This window comes from Mustela nivalis, assembly GCF_964662115.1.
Source record: "Mustela nivalis genome assembly, chromosome: 7".
Taxonomy (NCBI): Eukaryota; Metazoa; Chordata; class Mammalia; order Carnivora; family Mustelidae; genus Mustela; species Mustela nivalis.
In genome coordinates this window covers 44,819,479-44,836,371 of record NC_139026.1, presented here as the reverse complement: position 1 = coordinate 44,836,371, position 16,893 = coordinate 44,819,479, and the positions used below count along the sequence as shown (strand labels likewise).

At 45.1% G+C, this 16,893-nt stretch overlaps 1 protein-coding gene across 1 annotated transcript in view; it reads left to right on the top strand.

The window, feature by feature from the left end:
• Positions 1-16,893, top strand: part of TPH2 (tryptophan hydroxylase 2) — a 96,433-nt gene that overhangs the window by 25,262 nt on the left and 54,278 nt on the right. The window contains exons 6-7 of the mRNA XM_082742857.1: positions 7,469-7,665; positions 12,403-12,538. Coding sequence (XP_082598983.1) covers positions 7,469-7,665; positions 12,403-12,538 — 333 coding nt within the window. The remainder of the gene's footprint in view (positions 1-7,468; positions 7,666-12,402; positions 12,539-16,893) is intronic.

Genomic DNA, 16,893 nt, shown 5'->3' with positions numbered 1-16,893 from the left:
ACTTGGCCCTCTGCTCAGTGGGCAGTCTGCTTCTCCCTCTCCCTCTGACTCTCCCTTCTGCTGATGCTCTCCCTCTCTCAAATAAATAAAATCTTTAAAAAATAACATTGGATTGAAATAAAGACTATTCTTACGGTGTTAGAATAATGTCAATCTCCTCTTCTATTTTCTTATGTTTCCTTGCATGGCAAGGAAAGAGGATGAATTGCAGATAGCTCCCTGAAAATTACGCAGAATTCTGGGTATGTGCATTGGGGAGGCAGCACGTGCATGTGTCATAAGTCAAGAAGGAACAAAGATAGAGACCTCCTGCCTTCACGTTTCCATGCTCTTTCTCCAAAGGCCCTGTCCAGACCCTTAGAGGAACTGCTAATTGCTAATGAGTTGCAAAGTTGATGGGGTTTTACATTTCATCTCTCCTCATTTCCCTTCTGCAAACCCCCAGGTGGAAGTGTCAATCAAGAGAGAACTGCCTAAGGTAGGGAAGGAAGAAAAGATGAGGCAGAGATGAGAGGGACAGTCTATTCCAGGCAGATAAACAGCTGTTGAATAAGTGAGGCGTCTCCTGGCCCGAGAAACATGTAATGAAATCAAATAAAAAATGAGTTCATTCCTAACTGCTTCTATCAGATTCACCCACCCCCTTAACGGATTCTCTGTTTATCTTCTGCTCTGGTTGGGTCTTGCCTCTGAGGAGACCCAACTGTTTAAAAGAACACAGTCCGCCTTGTGCTGCGGCCAGTAGTCTTGCCATCTCCATGTAAATACTGTCAACGGCAGCCTGTCACATTGTCCTCCATGGACTATGTGAACTGCTTCCCAGCGCTGGGGTTCTTCTAACCATAATGCAAACAAAGAAACTGCATCTCACCTGTGAAATTCTAGCAGCAAGGCTTCCAGCAGACAGCCAGGATGTGCCACTGTAATCAAATATTTTCCAATCTCCCAAATTAGGGGAAAAAAAAAGGTAGAAGAAAAGTCCAGCCTTGTGGTTGGACCTGCTGGAGGAGAAGATCAAAGAGATCGTTAAATAAAACGAAAGGGTTACTGCTTCTTCATGTGGCTAAAGAAAGAACTCCCGCAATTTCAGCCTTAGTGGGGTACGTGTCCTTGGATGTCAGGATCCACAATATGTTTGTTAAACATCTTGAACAAGCTCGGAACTTAGAACTATAAAGGTACCTTTGCCCCTGCAATGTCCATCTGGGGGGGACAGGACAGGTTTTTTCAAGATCATCCCCCTGCCTCCAGGAAGAGTAGCGTTCCACTTCACAGGCAGAAAAACGCCTCCCACAGCTTTCAGTATTTCTCAAGAAAGTTCTTCATCCTCTCTGAGTAACCTACTGCATCAGGGACTTTTCCCATTGTCAAGCCTCGATTTCTGTGGTGACCACTGTCATGCTTTTTCCAGTTCCATCTTCACCGAACGCTGGTTCCCTGTCGAGTTTCTAACGCCTTAGTTTACCATTCTTTGGCACGAGGGCTGAGTCTGCAGTGAGTAGAAGCTATTGAAAGTCGCATCTGTTTCCCTCCAGTGATTTAGGAATCTGTGAATAATAATTTTGGTGGTTATTGAGAATTCTGGAATCCCAACTAATTCCATATAAATGGAGGAGACTCCCTAAAGATCTAATTATAATATTTACATGTCATTAGTTTGTTGAGAAGTCTCATGTTGTTGGGGTTTATTCCAACGGCAAAATGGTTTTATTTTTCCCACTCGCTGCTTTCAACTGTATTGTGTTGAATTCTACTTTCCTGCTGGGAAGCAAGTTCCTTAGCAACATCTAATTTGCTGTCATTTTCAATTATTAGTGTAGTCTCATTTGGGTATTTAAGGCCTCGTCCCATTCATTTAAAAAAAAGATTAATCTCAAATTTGATGCAAAGTGTATCCTCCGGCCCCGCCCTCTGTTATTTGGAGGGAATGCGTCTGTGTGCAAGATGTGTGTGTGTGCTGGTTCTGAGACCTCCTCCCTTCTCTCTTCCATGACCTCGCTTCCCTGGAGTTGGAAGCTGAGAGGAGGGAGGGAGGCGGCTGAGAGCTTTTTACAGGGTTGTTAGAATATCGGTGATGGGCAGACTGCAGGCCACACTCATGCTGGCTTAGACAGATTCTCTCTGATGGGCTGGTCTCTGTAGAAAGGGTCTCTGCAGAGTGTTTTTTATAGCTTCTTAGGCCAGCACCCTCCCCTCTGTCTGCACCCTGCATCCCTGTGGCCTTGGCAGTGGTCATGCCACTGACCCTTTCTCTAGGTTGTGCACACTATAGAGCTTGGGAACCCCTCACAGAGCCGGAGTGATGGAAGTGATGGGAGCCCCTTCTGTCTCCTGAGAGCTGAGCAGAACAGCTCCTCTTTCCTCCCAGGCACATCATATTGGATTCCACAGAAATCTCTAGAGTTTACAAGGCATCTGACTTCATATTCATGTGAACCTCAAATGTCAGAGGACACCTGTCAGACTTCCTCTTCTACCTCTACTTTCTATCTCAGAGCACTATATTCTTAGCTTCCTGATACCCTCATGTCTTTCTCCTGCTTTAGTCTGGTGGCCATAGCAGGAGGGTCCGGGGTCCTGCTGCTCAGCTGTGGTCCAGGTTGGAAATGTGATGTCAGGCCCCACTTCTCCTGGGCAGTCCTCCTAAATGATTGTCATGGTGCAGTCTACTCTCCTCACTGTGGGGAGGGGAAAGAACCTGCCCTCTCCCTTAAACACTGGCCTTCCCTGAAATCCTGTGCCTCTCTTATTTTGTTAGACTAGTGGAGGAGTTTGTGGGTGGGTAGGAAGGGTGGTTGGACAGAATTTATTTTTAAAGATATTTTATCTTGAAGTAATCTCTACACCTAGGGTGGGGCTTGAATTTACAACCCTGAGAACAAGAGTCACATATTCTAGCCAGGTACCCCTGAGAGAACTTATTTAGTGGTAGGGCCATTCCTGCGGTGTCCTTTTTTTTTTTTTTTAAATTTTTAAGATTTATTTATTTGAGAGAGAGAGAGCGAGCATGTACATGAGCAGGGGGAAAGGCAGAGGGACATGGAGAGAGAGAATCCTCAAGCAGACTCCCCACTGAGTGTGGAGACTGAGACAGGGCCTGATCTCACTGGCCTAAGCTGAAATCAAGAGTTGGCTGCTTAACCAACTGAGCCACCCAGGAGTCGCTCTGCTGACTCTTTTTTTAAAATTTTATTTATTTATTTGACACAGAGAGAGAGAGAGAGAGATCACAAGTAGGCAGAGCAGCAGGCAGAGAGAGAGGGGGAAGCAGGCTCCCTGCTGAGCAGAGAGCCTGATGCGGGGCTCGATCCCAGGACCCTGAGATCATGACCTGAGCTGAAGGCAGAGGCTTAACCCACTGAGCCACCCAGGCACCCTTTGCTCTGCTGACTCTTAATAACCTGGCTGACTCGAGCTGCTGGGGGCTTTCTCTAGAATGTGAAGTACTTGAGTGACTTCGATTTGGGGCCAGAGGAGAGTTTTAGGATGCTGAACAATGACCCTCCTGTCATTCTTCTCATATACAATTCACACCAAAACACCTTAATCCATGACAAGGGCAAAGAAGGGCAATGCATTCTGTTTTCCCCAGGACCACAATTTTTATGTTTCCAAATGTTGAATCTCAATGTTTTAAAAACATACATGCAGGGGCGCCTGGATGGCTCAGTGGGTTAGGCCACGGCCTTCGGCTCGGGTCGTGATCCCGGGGTCCTGGGATCGAGTCCCGCATCGGGCTCTCTGCTCGGCGGGGAGCCTGCTTCCTCCTCTCTCTCTGCCTGCCTCTCTGCCTACTTGTGATCTCTGTCTGTCAAATAAATAAATAAAATCTTAAAAAAAAAAAAACAAAAAAAAAAGCATACATGCATTCCTAGTGCCCCAACCACTATCTCTGATCTTACTGAGAGAAATTAATAAGTGAGTAAATATGGAAGAACTTTCCATGATCTACAAATGCAGCAAGTACCACGATTACATGTGATTATATGAGATTTTCTATGTATAAATACTCATACCTATAAGCCTTATTCGGTTTGATATATGAAAATAGGTTGGTTTCTGGAATACATAATTTATTTCTTTGGTATACACCAAACAATTAAGACTACAACCAGTCTTGAACCAGACTGACTGGGTTTTAAGCCTGGCCCCATGATTTTAGGCATACACCTTAATTTCTCTGAGCCTCAATTTCTTCATGTGTAAATGGGGATACTAATAGTGTGTACCTCACCGAGTTGTTGTGAGAATCAAGTGGATTAATTCATAAAAACAATACTTAAAAAGCCTTAGAAAAATGGCCCATAGTGAACTCTCAAAGATGGGTTTTTATTATATAATCTTATTAGCTGCAGAGAAAAATAGGAAATTTCTTATTTTTTCTTCAATCTTGGTATTTTGGCTATTAATCAGAGAAATAATATGGATAAAGTTAGCATTTACTTTGTGATGAAGTTGACTTTTAAACATCTGCCTTTAAGAGTGACCTGGGGCTAGGGAACGAGAAAGCTCCAGATGGCCAGAGTCAGACTTACCTGCTATCAGGGTAGCAGTCACATACACAGGCATGGAGACTCAGAGACCAGGCCAGTGAGCCACTCAGGCAGGACAGACAAGGGCTGCGGGGTGGGGAATGGGGGGGAGAGGTGGGGATGACTAATGCTGGAAATTCGTTATTAAGTAACAGATCTGTAAAGCTCTTTGCTCACATTCCAGCTCACACTTGCTTTCCTTCTGTTGCTTGCTGTTGGCTATATTCAGCTCCCCTCGGAAATGCCGAAGGTTTTGCAGATTCATATCCAGGGGAAAAGTTTGACCTAACGATTCTTTTCAAATGGCTTCTCAATATTTCATTTACTGTTTCAGCCTCATCGCCTTCCTGCCTCGTGCTCGTGCCCAGCTCTTATTAGCTTTATTGGCTTACCTGACTCCAATTGATTTCGTTGAATTTTCTGGAACTGGAGGCAGACCGTTTATATATTTATTTCCTTGCATCCTTTCTATTTTTATCTTCCCATTTCAAGCTTTCATTCTAAACTTATCACAGATGCTAAGCCTTAGCAGTCTTGATCTTCTCAGCAAATATTTGCCAGGTTGTAATTTTTTATTTGTTATCAAGAGCCAAATTTAAACAAGGCTAATCTCTTTCTAATTTGGTTTGCGTGAGCCCCACTCTTGGTACTTAGAGAAAGCAAATGCTAATTTCTTGTTCTTTCTTAAGTGTGTTCTTCCCTTATCCCTCATATACTACAGTTCTATTCTTTTTTTTTTTAATAAAAATAATTTGGGGCAGTAGGAACCACATTTGGACTTAAAGTTTAAACAGAAAGCATTTTGGCACAAGCACCCTGAAGTATAGAGATGGTTGGGGGGGTGGGGGATCTGTGTGTTAGCTTAATCTTGTTAATGTCCACTTTCCCTTTTCCACTGCCTTGGTGGGGGAAGGCGTGGGGGCGGGGCGCTGGGTGGGGGTGTGGGGCGGCGGGAGGGGGGTACTCCGGGTGGTCCCAGCTTGTTGAAGGGGTCCTGCAGCTGCTGCAGCCGTTAGTGGCAGTTGGTGCCCGCGCTTGGGTTCCTGTGGCGGCTGCCTGCTGCAGGCTGGGTTCTGTAGATGGCCGAGGTAGCATTCCTAGTTTCATGTGTGTCTATTTGGACTTCCATATGTTGTATGTACATATCTGCGGAAGGAACTTCTGCCGCATGGCCAGGGTAGGCAGCGGGGGAGGGGAGGAGTGCTGCAGGTGGCTGTTGAGGATGTCTTGAGAGGTTTTTCAAAACCCTAATTTCACTTTTAAAATAGGTTTCTTAGTCAGAGGCTAAATTCAGATTCAGGTCTGTCAAACAATAGCTTGCAAAAGCACATGTCCATACTGCCTTTGTTCTACTGTCCATCCCCCCCCCCCCCCCGCACCTCCCCCCCATACCCCAAGCTGTTTCCTGCTCATGGCTGCTGGTTGCTATTAAAACAACATTCCCACCATCACCTTTCTGTCCAGGAACTTGCAGATCCTACCTGGCCCATGAGGCTCAGCCTCCTCCAGGAAGCTCTCCATGCCCTTTCCAGTCTCGAGCCACCTCTCACTATTCTGACCTAGGAGTCCGCACACTGTGGCTTGTAGGTCAACTCTAGCCAACTGTCTGTTTTTGTAATGCAGCTGTGATGAGGATACAACGATGTTCATTTGTTTACATGTCATTTCTGGCTGTCTTTGAGAAACAATGGCAGAATTCAACAGTTGTGACAGAGACCAGGTGGCACACAAAAACTTAAGATATTTAGTTTGCTTTCTGAACCTTTGCAGAAGAGGTTTTCTGACCCCTCTGCTAAAGTGAAAAAGCTTAATGTATGATCCTCCCAGCATGATGGGTAATGAATTCCCCTATTGTGCATTGTGCAAAGTTCTCACTTTAGAATTCAGTACAGTTTATTTATTTATTTTTTAAAGATTGTGTTCGGGCGCCTGGGTGGCTCAGTGGGTTAAGCCGCTGCCTTCGGCTCAGGTCATGATCTCAGAGTCCTGGGATCGAGTCCCGCATCGGACTCTCTGCTCAGCAGAGAGCCTGCTTCCCTCTCTCTCTCTGCCTGCCTCTCCATCTACTTGTGATTTCTCTCTGTCAAATAAATAATAATAAAATAAAAAATCAAAAAAAAAAAAAAGATTGTGTTCTCTCTGTCTGTCAAATAAATACAATCAGGCGGAGGGAAAGGCAGAGGGAGAGAGAGAAGCAGGCTCCCCGCCAAGCAGGGAGCCTGATGTGGGACTCGATCCCAGGACCCTGGGATCATGACCTGAGCTGAAGGCAGTGGCTTAACTGAGACACTCAGGCACCCCAGCTTTTTTTTTTTTTTTAAAGATTTTATATTTATATACCCTCCACACCCAATGTGGAGCTCAAATTCACAACCCTGAATTCAAGAGTCGCATGCTCTATTTACTGAGCCAGCGAGGCACCCCAAGAATTCAGTATAGTTTTTGTTTGTTTGTTTTTCATAGTTCCCAGACATTTTACTCACTGAACGAAAAGTCTCAAAATTACACTTGGAGATTGGGGCGGTTTCCCCACAAGGACAGAGAGAACCCACAGGCAATTTCATTTTCTAGAGGCAACATCTGTTTATTGACTTCAGTAGGTGACTACAGAAAAGGCTTCCAGAGCATAGCTTTGTACCCAAACCAGTTTCTTCCAACCCAGAGCTCTTATTCATTACTGATCTCAGTGTAAGTACATAAGTCTTGTCAAATTTCCATAGGGTTGTGTGAAGATGTAACTTAACCAAATCATTTGTATGGAAGTCCAAATATACAAAATTAAAAGTTACCATTTATTTAAAAAATAATTCTGCATGGGATCCTTTCAGACACTCAATGTCCCACTTTACAAGAACTTGACTAATGGTAGGTATGCAATGAGATGTTTAACTCTGTTCCAGAGCTAGAGTCATTCACTGGTCTTCTCTCCCGCCCAGTGGCCAGCCCATCCCCAGGGTGGAGTACACAGAGGAAGAAACGAAGACGTGGGGCGTCGTGTTCCGCGAGCTCTCCAAGCTCTACCCCACTCATGCTTGTCGAGAGTATTTGAAAAACTTCCCTCTGCTGACTAAATACTGTGGCTACCGGGAGGACAATGTGCCTCAACTCCAAGATGTCTCCGTGTTTCTGAAAGGTAGGTCTTCACACAGGCTGTCTCTTGCCTTCCTAGCCAGCATCCTTACTTGCCTCCCAAGGACACATGGTACAGAAACGGCCCTTTCTACAAAAAAAAAGAAACACTCCCTTTGATTTAAAGAGAGGAGTACTGAACCATTGACTCCCCAGGGCCACCTGCGGGAAGCAGAGCAGAGACCGTGGGCAGGGAGAGGGACTCCGCTGTTCACACCGCTCAGGGGCTTTGGTGGGCTCTCTCGTGGTTGGCTGTTCTAGGCGGTAAACCCCAAAGGTTATTGGCAAGTTCAGCTTTAAGCTCTTTCTGATCCAGGAACTACTCTGTGGGGCTACATGGAGATGGAATGACCTCGAAGGTGACATTTTATTTGCTTTGTTAAAAATTAGTATTGCATAAGAAATATCATGGATAATGTTGAACACTAGTGACTTTCCTTTGGGGGAAACCAGTCAATTAATCAAAGAAATATTTTTACATATACGTGATATGCCAGGGGCTATACACATGCCTGATACAGTAGGCAACTAGATGAGACACAGTGTCAGCTCAAGTTCATGTCCTTGTGTGGTCACTCTCCTCACTGGCTCTCCTGGGACAGCAATGGGGGAAACTTGTAGGAGTGGCAGCAGGAAGCCCGGTTTCTTGGTGGCCCTGCTTCCTCCTCTGAGCTTCCCTGGGGTTGCGTCCTGGGTTCTCCATTCTTTCCTCTACCCCCGTCTCAAGTGTAGCAGTTGTAAAAGCAAAACCTTCGCCGCCCTTCTTCTTTCCCGGAACTGCCTTCCTCGCCTGCCTACCCTCCATCTGTAACACTTTATTCTCTAGACTCCTCAGGCCCACCTCTCAGGAGCCCCTCTGAATTCCTCCCCACCCTCTCCACTAGGTAATCAGTCTTTGTTTTAGGTTCCTATTGCTGCTATAAGACAACACCACAAACTTCGTGACTTTAAATAAGAGAAATGTATTATCTTACTGTGCTGGAGATGGGAAGTCTAATACCAAGGCCTTGGCTGGGCTGCATTCCTTCCGAAGGGTTCTGTTTCCTTGCCTCTTTCAGCTTCTGGAGTCTACCTGCCTTCCTTGGCTCCTGGCCTTTTCCTTACGTGGCTCTGTCCTCTTGCTTCCTTCGTCACGTCTCCTCCTCGGATTCTGACCCTCCTGTGTCCCTTTTATGAGGAGCCTCATGATTATCTCAGACATCCCCTGAGTAATCCGGGATAATCGCCCCATCTGAAAATCCTTAACTTAATCAGACCTGCAAAGCCCATTTTGCTGCATAGTCCAGGGTTCAGGCTGTGAGGTCATGGGCCTCTTCGGAGGCTATGCCTCAGCTTGCTGCAGCCTCCACGTGGGGCCACTTCTAGCTTTGCTACTCATCGTCAGCCTGCCAACTGCCACCACCCAGACTGAGGTCCCTGTTCTACAACTTTCATGTCCGTATTTTCTCCCCTCCACTCTCTTGTCCTCTGCTTCCAGATGAAGCTTCCTAAAGTATCACTTCCTTCCAGACATCTCTGCTCAGAAGCTACCAGTGGTTCCCCTTTGATTTTTACTGGGGTTAGACTTTTTTTTTTTTTTCCTGTTCTTGTGGGCCAAGAGACAAATGGAGGCTCTTCTGTCAGTACTTCAATAACTATTTAAGTGTGACCGTTAAAAAAAATCTAAAAAGTATTTTTAGCTCATGGGGTGCACACAACAAACTGGATTTGGACTATGGGCCATAGTTTGCTGATCTCTGGTTTATATGATCCTGTTCTGAACTGCTCAGCCTCAACTCAAGGGTCCAACCTGGCTTTCCCAGATGGTGTGCTTCGACGATTTCGCCGTGCAAACCCTCCATTCTACCTGTGGGCTCTCCATACCTTTGCCAGGTTCTGTGGTTCTCTCCCTTGCTAGAAAAATCCTCCCTCCTCCACCTATCAAATTCTACCTATTCTTTAAGACTCAGAGCAAGTCCTGTCTCCTCTCTGAATCCTGATCCTAACAGTCCCCACAATCTTTCCCTCTCAGAGTTCCTCTGAGATCATGGGTGTATCAGGGGAGAAGGAGGCAGGGTCTGAGAGCAGGTATATGGAACCACGTCCAGCGCAATGGGAGAGCCCCATGTGTGTAAACACCATCCATGATATTTCTTACAACAGGAAAAAGACTGAGACCACTAATCAGTGTTGCTTAATTAGTGCCTAATTACATAATGCCTTATGTTGTTTAAGTGGCTTATGTTCTCCCTAACGGCCTTGCCTCTGGCGTGTCCCTTTTTGTTTCCCACAGTTATGTGCATATTATAGATTTACCATGGGCTTGATTACTCATATATGGGAATTGATTTTTACTGCGTTGTTTCCCAAACCCCAGTAATTAGAATACCATCCCATAATTTTTGCCACATCTGTCTCCCAACTTAATATTTTTATGAGAGGCCATATGGTATAGCGTGGACTCTGGCTGCAGAATGCCTGTGCTGGGTCCCCACTCTGCCAGGTCTTGGCTGTGTGATCTCAGATGAGTTCTCGTAACCTCTCTGTGCCTCAGTTTCTTCTCTGCAAATGGAGATTGTCATTTTATCTACCTCAAAATGTGGTTGGGAAGGGACACTAACTGATATTGATATACCTAGAAGCCCTAAAGTTATTTCTTTAAAAAATCTTAATTTTCTTTTTTTTTTTTTTTTAAAGATTTTATTTATCTATTTGGCAGACAGAGATCACAAGTAGGCAGAGAGGCAGACAGAGAGAGAGGGAGAGGTAGGCTCTCTGCTGAGCCAAGAGCCCAATGTGGGGCTCTGTCCGGGGACCCTGAGATCATGATCTGAGCCGAAGGCAGAGGCTTCCCACTGAGCCACCCAGGTGCCCCATTAATTTCCTTTTTTAATTTTTAACTTTTAAAAGATTTTATTTATTTGTTTGACAGAGAGAGAGAGAGAGAGAGAGAGAGAGAGAGAGAGAGAACACTAGTAAGGGGAGCATCAGGGAGAAGGTGAGGGAGAAGCAGGCTTCCCGCCGAGCAGGGAGTCCAATGAGGGGCTCAATCCCAGGACCCTGGGATCATTACTGAGCCTAAGGCAGACACTTAACTGACTGAGCCATGCAGGTGACCCTATATCTTTCTTTCTTTCTTTTTTAATATTTTATTTATTTATTGAGAGAGTGTGAGAGCATGTGTGTGCAAGGAGTTAGAAGAAAGGCAGAGGGAGAGAATCTCAAGCAGATTTCTCACAGAACAAGGCAAGGCTCTGTTTCATGACCTATGCGTTCATGACCTGAGTCCAAAGCAAGAGTTGGAGACTCAATACACTGAGGCACCCAGGCGCCCCCTAAAGTTATTTCTTGACACATTTTAAGCATAGCAGAGTCTTGATTATTACTGCTATTGTTCTTGCTTTTATTTTTCAAGACCTCTGTGAGCTGGACACGGGGAGCTCAGTCTGCATCATTCATTGGCACATAGCAAGTAAATGTGCGTGTTTTTTTTTTTTAAATTTTATTTTATTATTTTTTGACTGACTTGCTTTTAAATGCCTAATGTATTTAAAAAGGAAACTTCTAAAGCAATGATATCCACACATTCAAAGTTCTTGATGTGTTAGTTACATATTTTTTTAAAAAATTATGTAAAAATAAGATATATAACTTCAAATAAAGAACATTTCTCCATGTATCACCCCTCAGGTCCCTCATGTGGGATATACTAGTTTAATTGACATAAAATAGAAAAAGAAGAAAGTACACTTATCTTTTTGATATTCAGTAGGGAACAATCCAAAGTAAAAGCTTTTAGAATGAGCATAATATTGTTAGAATTATGGGTCTGAGGAGGCCTGAGAACAGGAATATTTTTCACGTAGATACCAGAAATCCCAGGATGGGATTTATAAGCTTAATTGGTCCTTGCCTTTTAAAACCATTCTAACCATTCTGAGATGCTCTCCTAATGAGACGAGGTGTTCAGAATGGGAGCCTTCACGATGCTGGTGTCAGAGATAAGGGTAGCTCTTCTGTTGTAAATTTCCTGGGCTGTCACCACAAGCAAGCATTAGGTAGCCCTTAAACCAAGAACACTGATGACCCCCAGCCTAATTGGGTTAGTTGTATAGGGCAGCTTCATACATCGAAGCTATACATCGTGTTGAGTTCTGCTTCTTTTGTCTCCTCCTCCCAGAAGCCAATAAAGCATGTAGAGCTTTAGTGTACCTCTTCAAATGATAGTAATTAATATGATTGTTTTCATAATATCACAGAAAATAGCAACGTGGAATGAGGGAGGTAGCGGGTGTTGACAATAGAAAGCCATAGTGTGAACTGATTCCACAAGGCTCGTGAGGGGGCTGATTTAGCTGTGGGTGAACTTTACATAGACAGACAGTATGGGTGTGTCTTTGAGAAAGATACCAGGTAATATGTGGTAAACATCACTTTAATTGTAATCTTGTCCTGTGAATTTGAGCTTTCTTATCCTGATTCAGCTTCTGAATTTAAATCTTTAACGTCTTTTTTTTCACCTTTCTTTCCATTTTAATGAATGTCTTGTTCCCCTGGAAACCATCATGCCGGAGTATATTTTAGTAATCAGAAGCCACAAACGTGATAGCTATTAACCATAGATGTCATTCAACTGTCAAGGGTTTTAAAGACCTTGATTACTTTGTTTCTAGGATGTCCGTATAAATAATAGGACACCCTGCTTGGGCCCTCAAGTCCTGTTCAGTTAATGTTTAGTTGGCTCTTTCCATTGTCATTTCAGAAAGATCAGGCTTCACTGTGAGGCCGGTGGCTGGATACCTGAGTCCACGAGACTTTCTGGCGGGACTGGCCTACAGGGTGTTCCACTGTACCCAGTACGTCCGGCATGGCTCAGACCCCCTCTACACCCCAGAACCGTGAGTACCCACATGGCATTCCTAGGCTGGATGGGGCCCACTGCTCTGTTAAGCGGCCCATGCTCACTCTACTTGAAAGCTACTCAGGCCCTCTTTTACCTGCAAAATAATTTCATCCGAGAGCTAGCGTGCTCACCCAGAGAGGCCAGTGCTCACTGAAAGATTGGATTCCTCAGCAGGGGACACAGTCCTCCAGTACGCTCACTTCGGTTTGTCTCTCTAACTTTGTCCCAACACAGAACCTTTTGCTTTGGCCAAGCTGTTGATGATATCGCTCCTTAAAACGGGTAATTTGTATAAAGCTACGATCCATAGAGACCATTAAATCAATGTTGAGTTTAAAGAATCAGGGCTCCCAAAATCCTAACGATAAGGACAAGCCTGACATGCCAGGGGGCTGTTCTCATCAACACACTTAATCCCCACGGTAGTCCCTTTGTGTAAATTATTTATTATTTCTGGTTTTACTGATGAGGAGAGGCAGGCACAAAGGGATAAGTCAACGTTGGCACAGCCAGGACTCACACCCTCTCTCGTGAGTTAAGGGCGTTCATACAGGCCCAACAAGGCACTTCTCAAGGCTCATTACTGATTTCTTCTCCCTTATTGTTTCTCATCCCTCCCCAAAACCAAGAACGTTGTGCTATGCTCTTCCTGCCGTCTTTGTTTCTTGAACACTCCTCTAGTCCCACCCATCACTTCTAGATATATATGGGATTTGTGATTCTTCTTTGACTCTATCAGCTTTCCTGGAGAGACTCTACCTCAGGGGCTTTTATCCTTTCTCTCCTAGACAGTGGGTGGCCAAGTGTTGGATAAGCTGTGAACCCTCATGTGTTAATCATTTGGCCTCATCACACAAGGACTGTATCGTCTCCCAGGGTGAAACACTGGCCTGCTTTCTTAAGCTTACTGAACTTTCCAGCGCCTTTGAGCTCGACATGCATCTCATCTTCTCTGGGAAATACTCCCTTGCCATCCCCATGCACAACCACTCCTTCCTCAGCAAACCTGTCATTTGCTTTCCTCGTCATCCATCTATCACATGTATTTAGCCTTGCTAACTTTAAACATTTTAACTTGGGTCTTACGTTTTTGCTGAAATCATCAGCTACTTGAATATTTCTTTGCATGCTTTTTTAGAGAAAATGAATGAACCTTTATGGGGAGATTACTATGTGCTTGGTTGGTCTAGGAACAAGACAAGTCTCTGCTCTCTGGGGTGAATGAGTGGGAGTGGGAGACAGTGGGCAGCATACAAACACATAGGCAAGATGATATCAGTTACCAGTGCTTGGATGTGCTCAAGATGCTGGAAAGACAGATAAAGCAGGGTGAGGAGATGACCAGTAATGGACGGTGCTCTTTTGGATTGAGTCATCAGGGAAACCTCTTGGGAGGTCACATTCAAGCAGAGACCTCAATGTAAATACCTCCTGGTGGAATATTCCTGGTAGAGCAAGAGCCAAAGACTCTGAAGCTGGAAGTTATCATTGGATCTCTGCCCCCTTGGGCTCCATCTGAATGAGTCTCTACCACTAATCATACCCGAATTTGTTACCTACTGTTCTTCAGGACACTGGGGTTATCACTTCCCTTGTGATGCTTACTTAGAATAATTTTGTATTAATGGACTTCCACGATCTTCCCTGGGGAGCAGAGAGTCCTTGGAAGTTCAAGTGGTTGAGTAGTCTCTGGTGGTGGAAGTAGAGTCCCTGAATCTCCCCTTCTCCTCTTAGGCAGGCCAGAAGCTCACTGACCAGATAGGTCCCTGCCAGGTCACTACATTGCTTTTTTTTTGGACTACTTTCAGCTTCTTGGAAAGTGTTTTCAGGGTAAACAAAGGACTCAAGACATTCAGAAAAGAAATGCTTCTTATAGTGGAGTGAGTACTCAAAGGAGCATTGTCAGCGTTAAAAAGGCAATCTCTAAATCTAGCTCAGAGGGTTTACAAATGGCCCTGTTTACAAATAGCAGGCACTTTGTTAGTTCCTTTTGAATAACTGGCCCCCCGGGGACCTGTGATAGCGTGCCAATAGGTATGCAGAGAGAGAGGGCAAAGAAATGAGATTTTAGCCACAGAGGTCTATAAAATTTGGGGATAATGTGTTACATTCTTACCAAAGTACTTTCAGCCAATTCATTCAGCAAACATTTATGGGCAGTGTTAGCAGGGAGGTGCAGTGGATTCGAAGATGAATAAAATATAGCAGCTGTTTCTTAACGCAGCTCACATTCTGGCAGGGGAGAAAGAAACATAAATAATTACGAAAGAGTGTGGCTGGGGTGATGACGAGGGTGTGTGCAAAGTGTTAGAGAAGTACAGAGGAGGAAGCAGTCCTGAAAAGGCTTTTCAGAGAGGGTATAAACTGAGTAGGGGTCTGGAAGGGGGAGAATAGGAAATTGTGTTTGCCTAAGGCAGGGCGGGGAGGAAGGGGAAAGCTTTCAAGTTAAGGAAACAGCAAGTGAAAGTTTGGAGGCTTGAAAGAGGCATAAATGAGCAAGGCTGGTGACACCAGAGTGGCCAGAGCATAGGGTACGTGTTAGGTGCAGGTTTTCTTCAGGTCACAGTGTAAGGGATCATTTGTCGAACTAGGACATGTGGGCTAAATTCCGGAGGCACTAGGGAGCTATCCAAGGTTCTGAAGCATGATGGGATAATTGTGTCCCAGAAAGAAGACGGGGAGGGGTGGGGGTGGTGGGTAGGGAAGTGTAAAGAATGAGCTAGGGGCACCTGGGTGGCTCAGTGGGTTAAAGCCTCTGCCTTCAGCTCGGGTCATGATCCTGGGGTCCTGGGATCGAGCCCTGAATCAAGCTCTCTGCTCAGCGGGGCGTCTGCTTCCTCCTCTCTCTGCCTACTTGTGATCTCTCTCTCAAATAAATAAATAAAATCTTAAAAAAAAAAATGAACTATTTGGAAAACCAGCAGGTGCTCCCGTTCCAGTGAAGGAATGTAGTTCATAGTTTCTTGAACTAGAAAAGGTCAGTGAGATAGGACAAGAGGTCATCTATTTGAAAACAGCATCGTGATGGAATTAACAATATTTGGTGACTATAACGAGGGTGAGGAGAGGGTCCTCAAGGTAACACTGAGGTTTTAGATTGAGAAGCCGAGTGGTAGTTTGGTTTTTTTTTTTTTTCTTTCTTTCTTTCTAATAATGACTGAGGCTATTGGAGCAGGGTCAGTGTTGGAGAGAAGAGGGTAGAAAGGAGGAAAGAGAAGAGCAGGATTTGGGTTTGGGATGCGTTATTTTTGAGGTGCTCAGGGATAGGGTGTCCTGGAAAAGGCCCTGATAGTAGAAATAAGTGTCGGGAGTTCAGAAGTGAATTTAAAGCTCCCACTATAGATGTGAGTGTTTTTCTCTTCCATGACTCCTGTAAAGCTTTTTCGGCGAGATAAACACAACACCAGGCAAAGTGGGTCAAGGCAAGATTTATTAAAAACACTCTCCGGCGAAGTTTCAGGGCTCAGGAGAAGGGGAGCCAGGAAAGTTGCAGCAGGAGAAGATGGGCACCCTCGGGCGAGGTTCCGTGACTCTGGAAAGCAGAGTGGCGGAAGTCGCGCCCAAAGCAGGGAGGAGGGGGCTTTTAAGGGGTCTCGAGGGGAGCTCAGGGGTCTTTTGGCAAGTTTCCCTTATTCGGGTATCTCACCTGCTCGCCGGGGTCCCAATGGTCCGCTGGAGCCCGGGGCGGGGGTCTCAGATTCCCGCGTGGGCCTTTGTTCTCCTGTCCGAGCTCAGGTCTTGTGGTGGGAACTTTCGCCATCTTAAGTAGCCCTTTCTGCCAGCCCAACAACTCCCATCACTACCCAGACACGACGAGGCTTAAGTCAGAGGGTGAAAACATGGGATTCACCTACTTGGGTTTTTTTGAACAGACTCTTTTTTTGGGAGAGCGGATTTTATGGCATTCATCTGTTTTGTGTGTGTGTAAGTTTCATTCGTTTTTAAAAATTATTATTTTATGAGTAGGTAATACACGTACATGATTCCGAATTCCAAACGTACCATGAACAACCTTCCCTGCTCCCTTACACCCACTTCACTTCCCCAGAGGTGACCACTGCTGCCAGTTTCCCCTGCATCTTCCAGAAATACACTATGCAGACACAATTCTCGGTAAAGAGCCCTTTAATCCAGATGTATCACCTCCTCCGAAATCCCTTCCCACCTGCAGCATTGAATGGATGGGACGCCATGCTGGGAGTGCTGTTTCCTGACCAAGCACTTTTCCAGGCATTGTCTTTGTAATGAAACCCCATTTCTTCAATTGAAAAGCAAGGAGAGGGCAGATTCTTCAATTTGCGGAAGTTCAACTTGGCCCCTGTGTTTGGTGCTTGTACTCTGCTTCCAAGT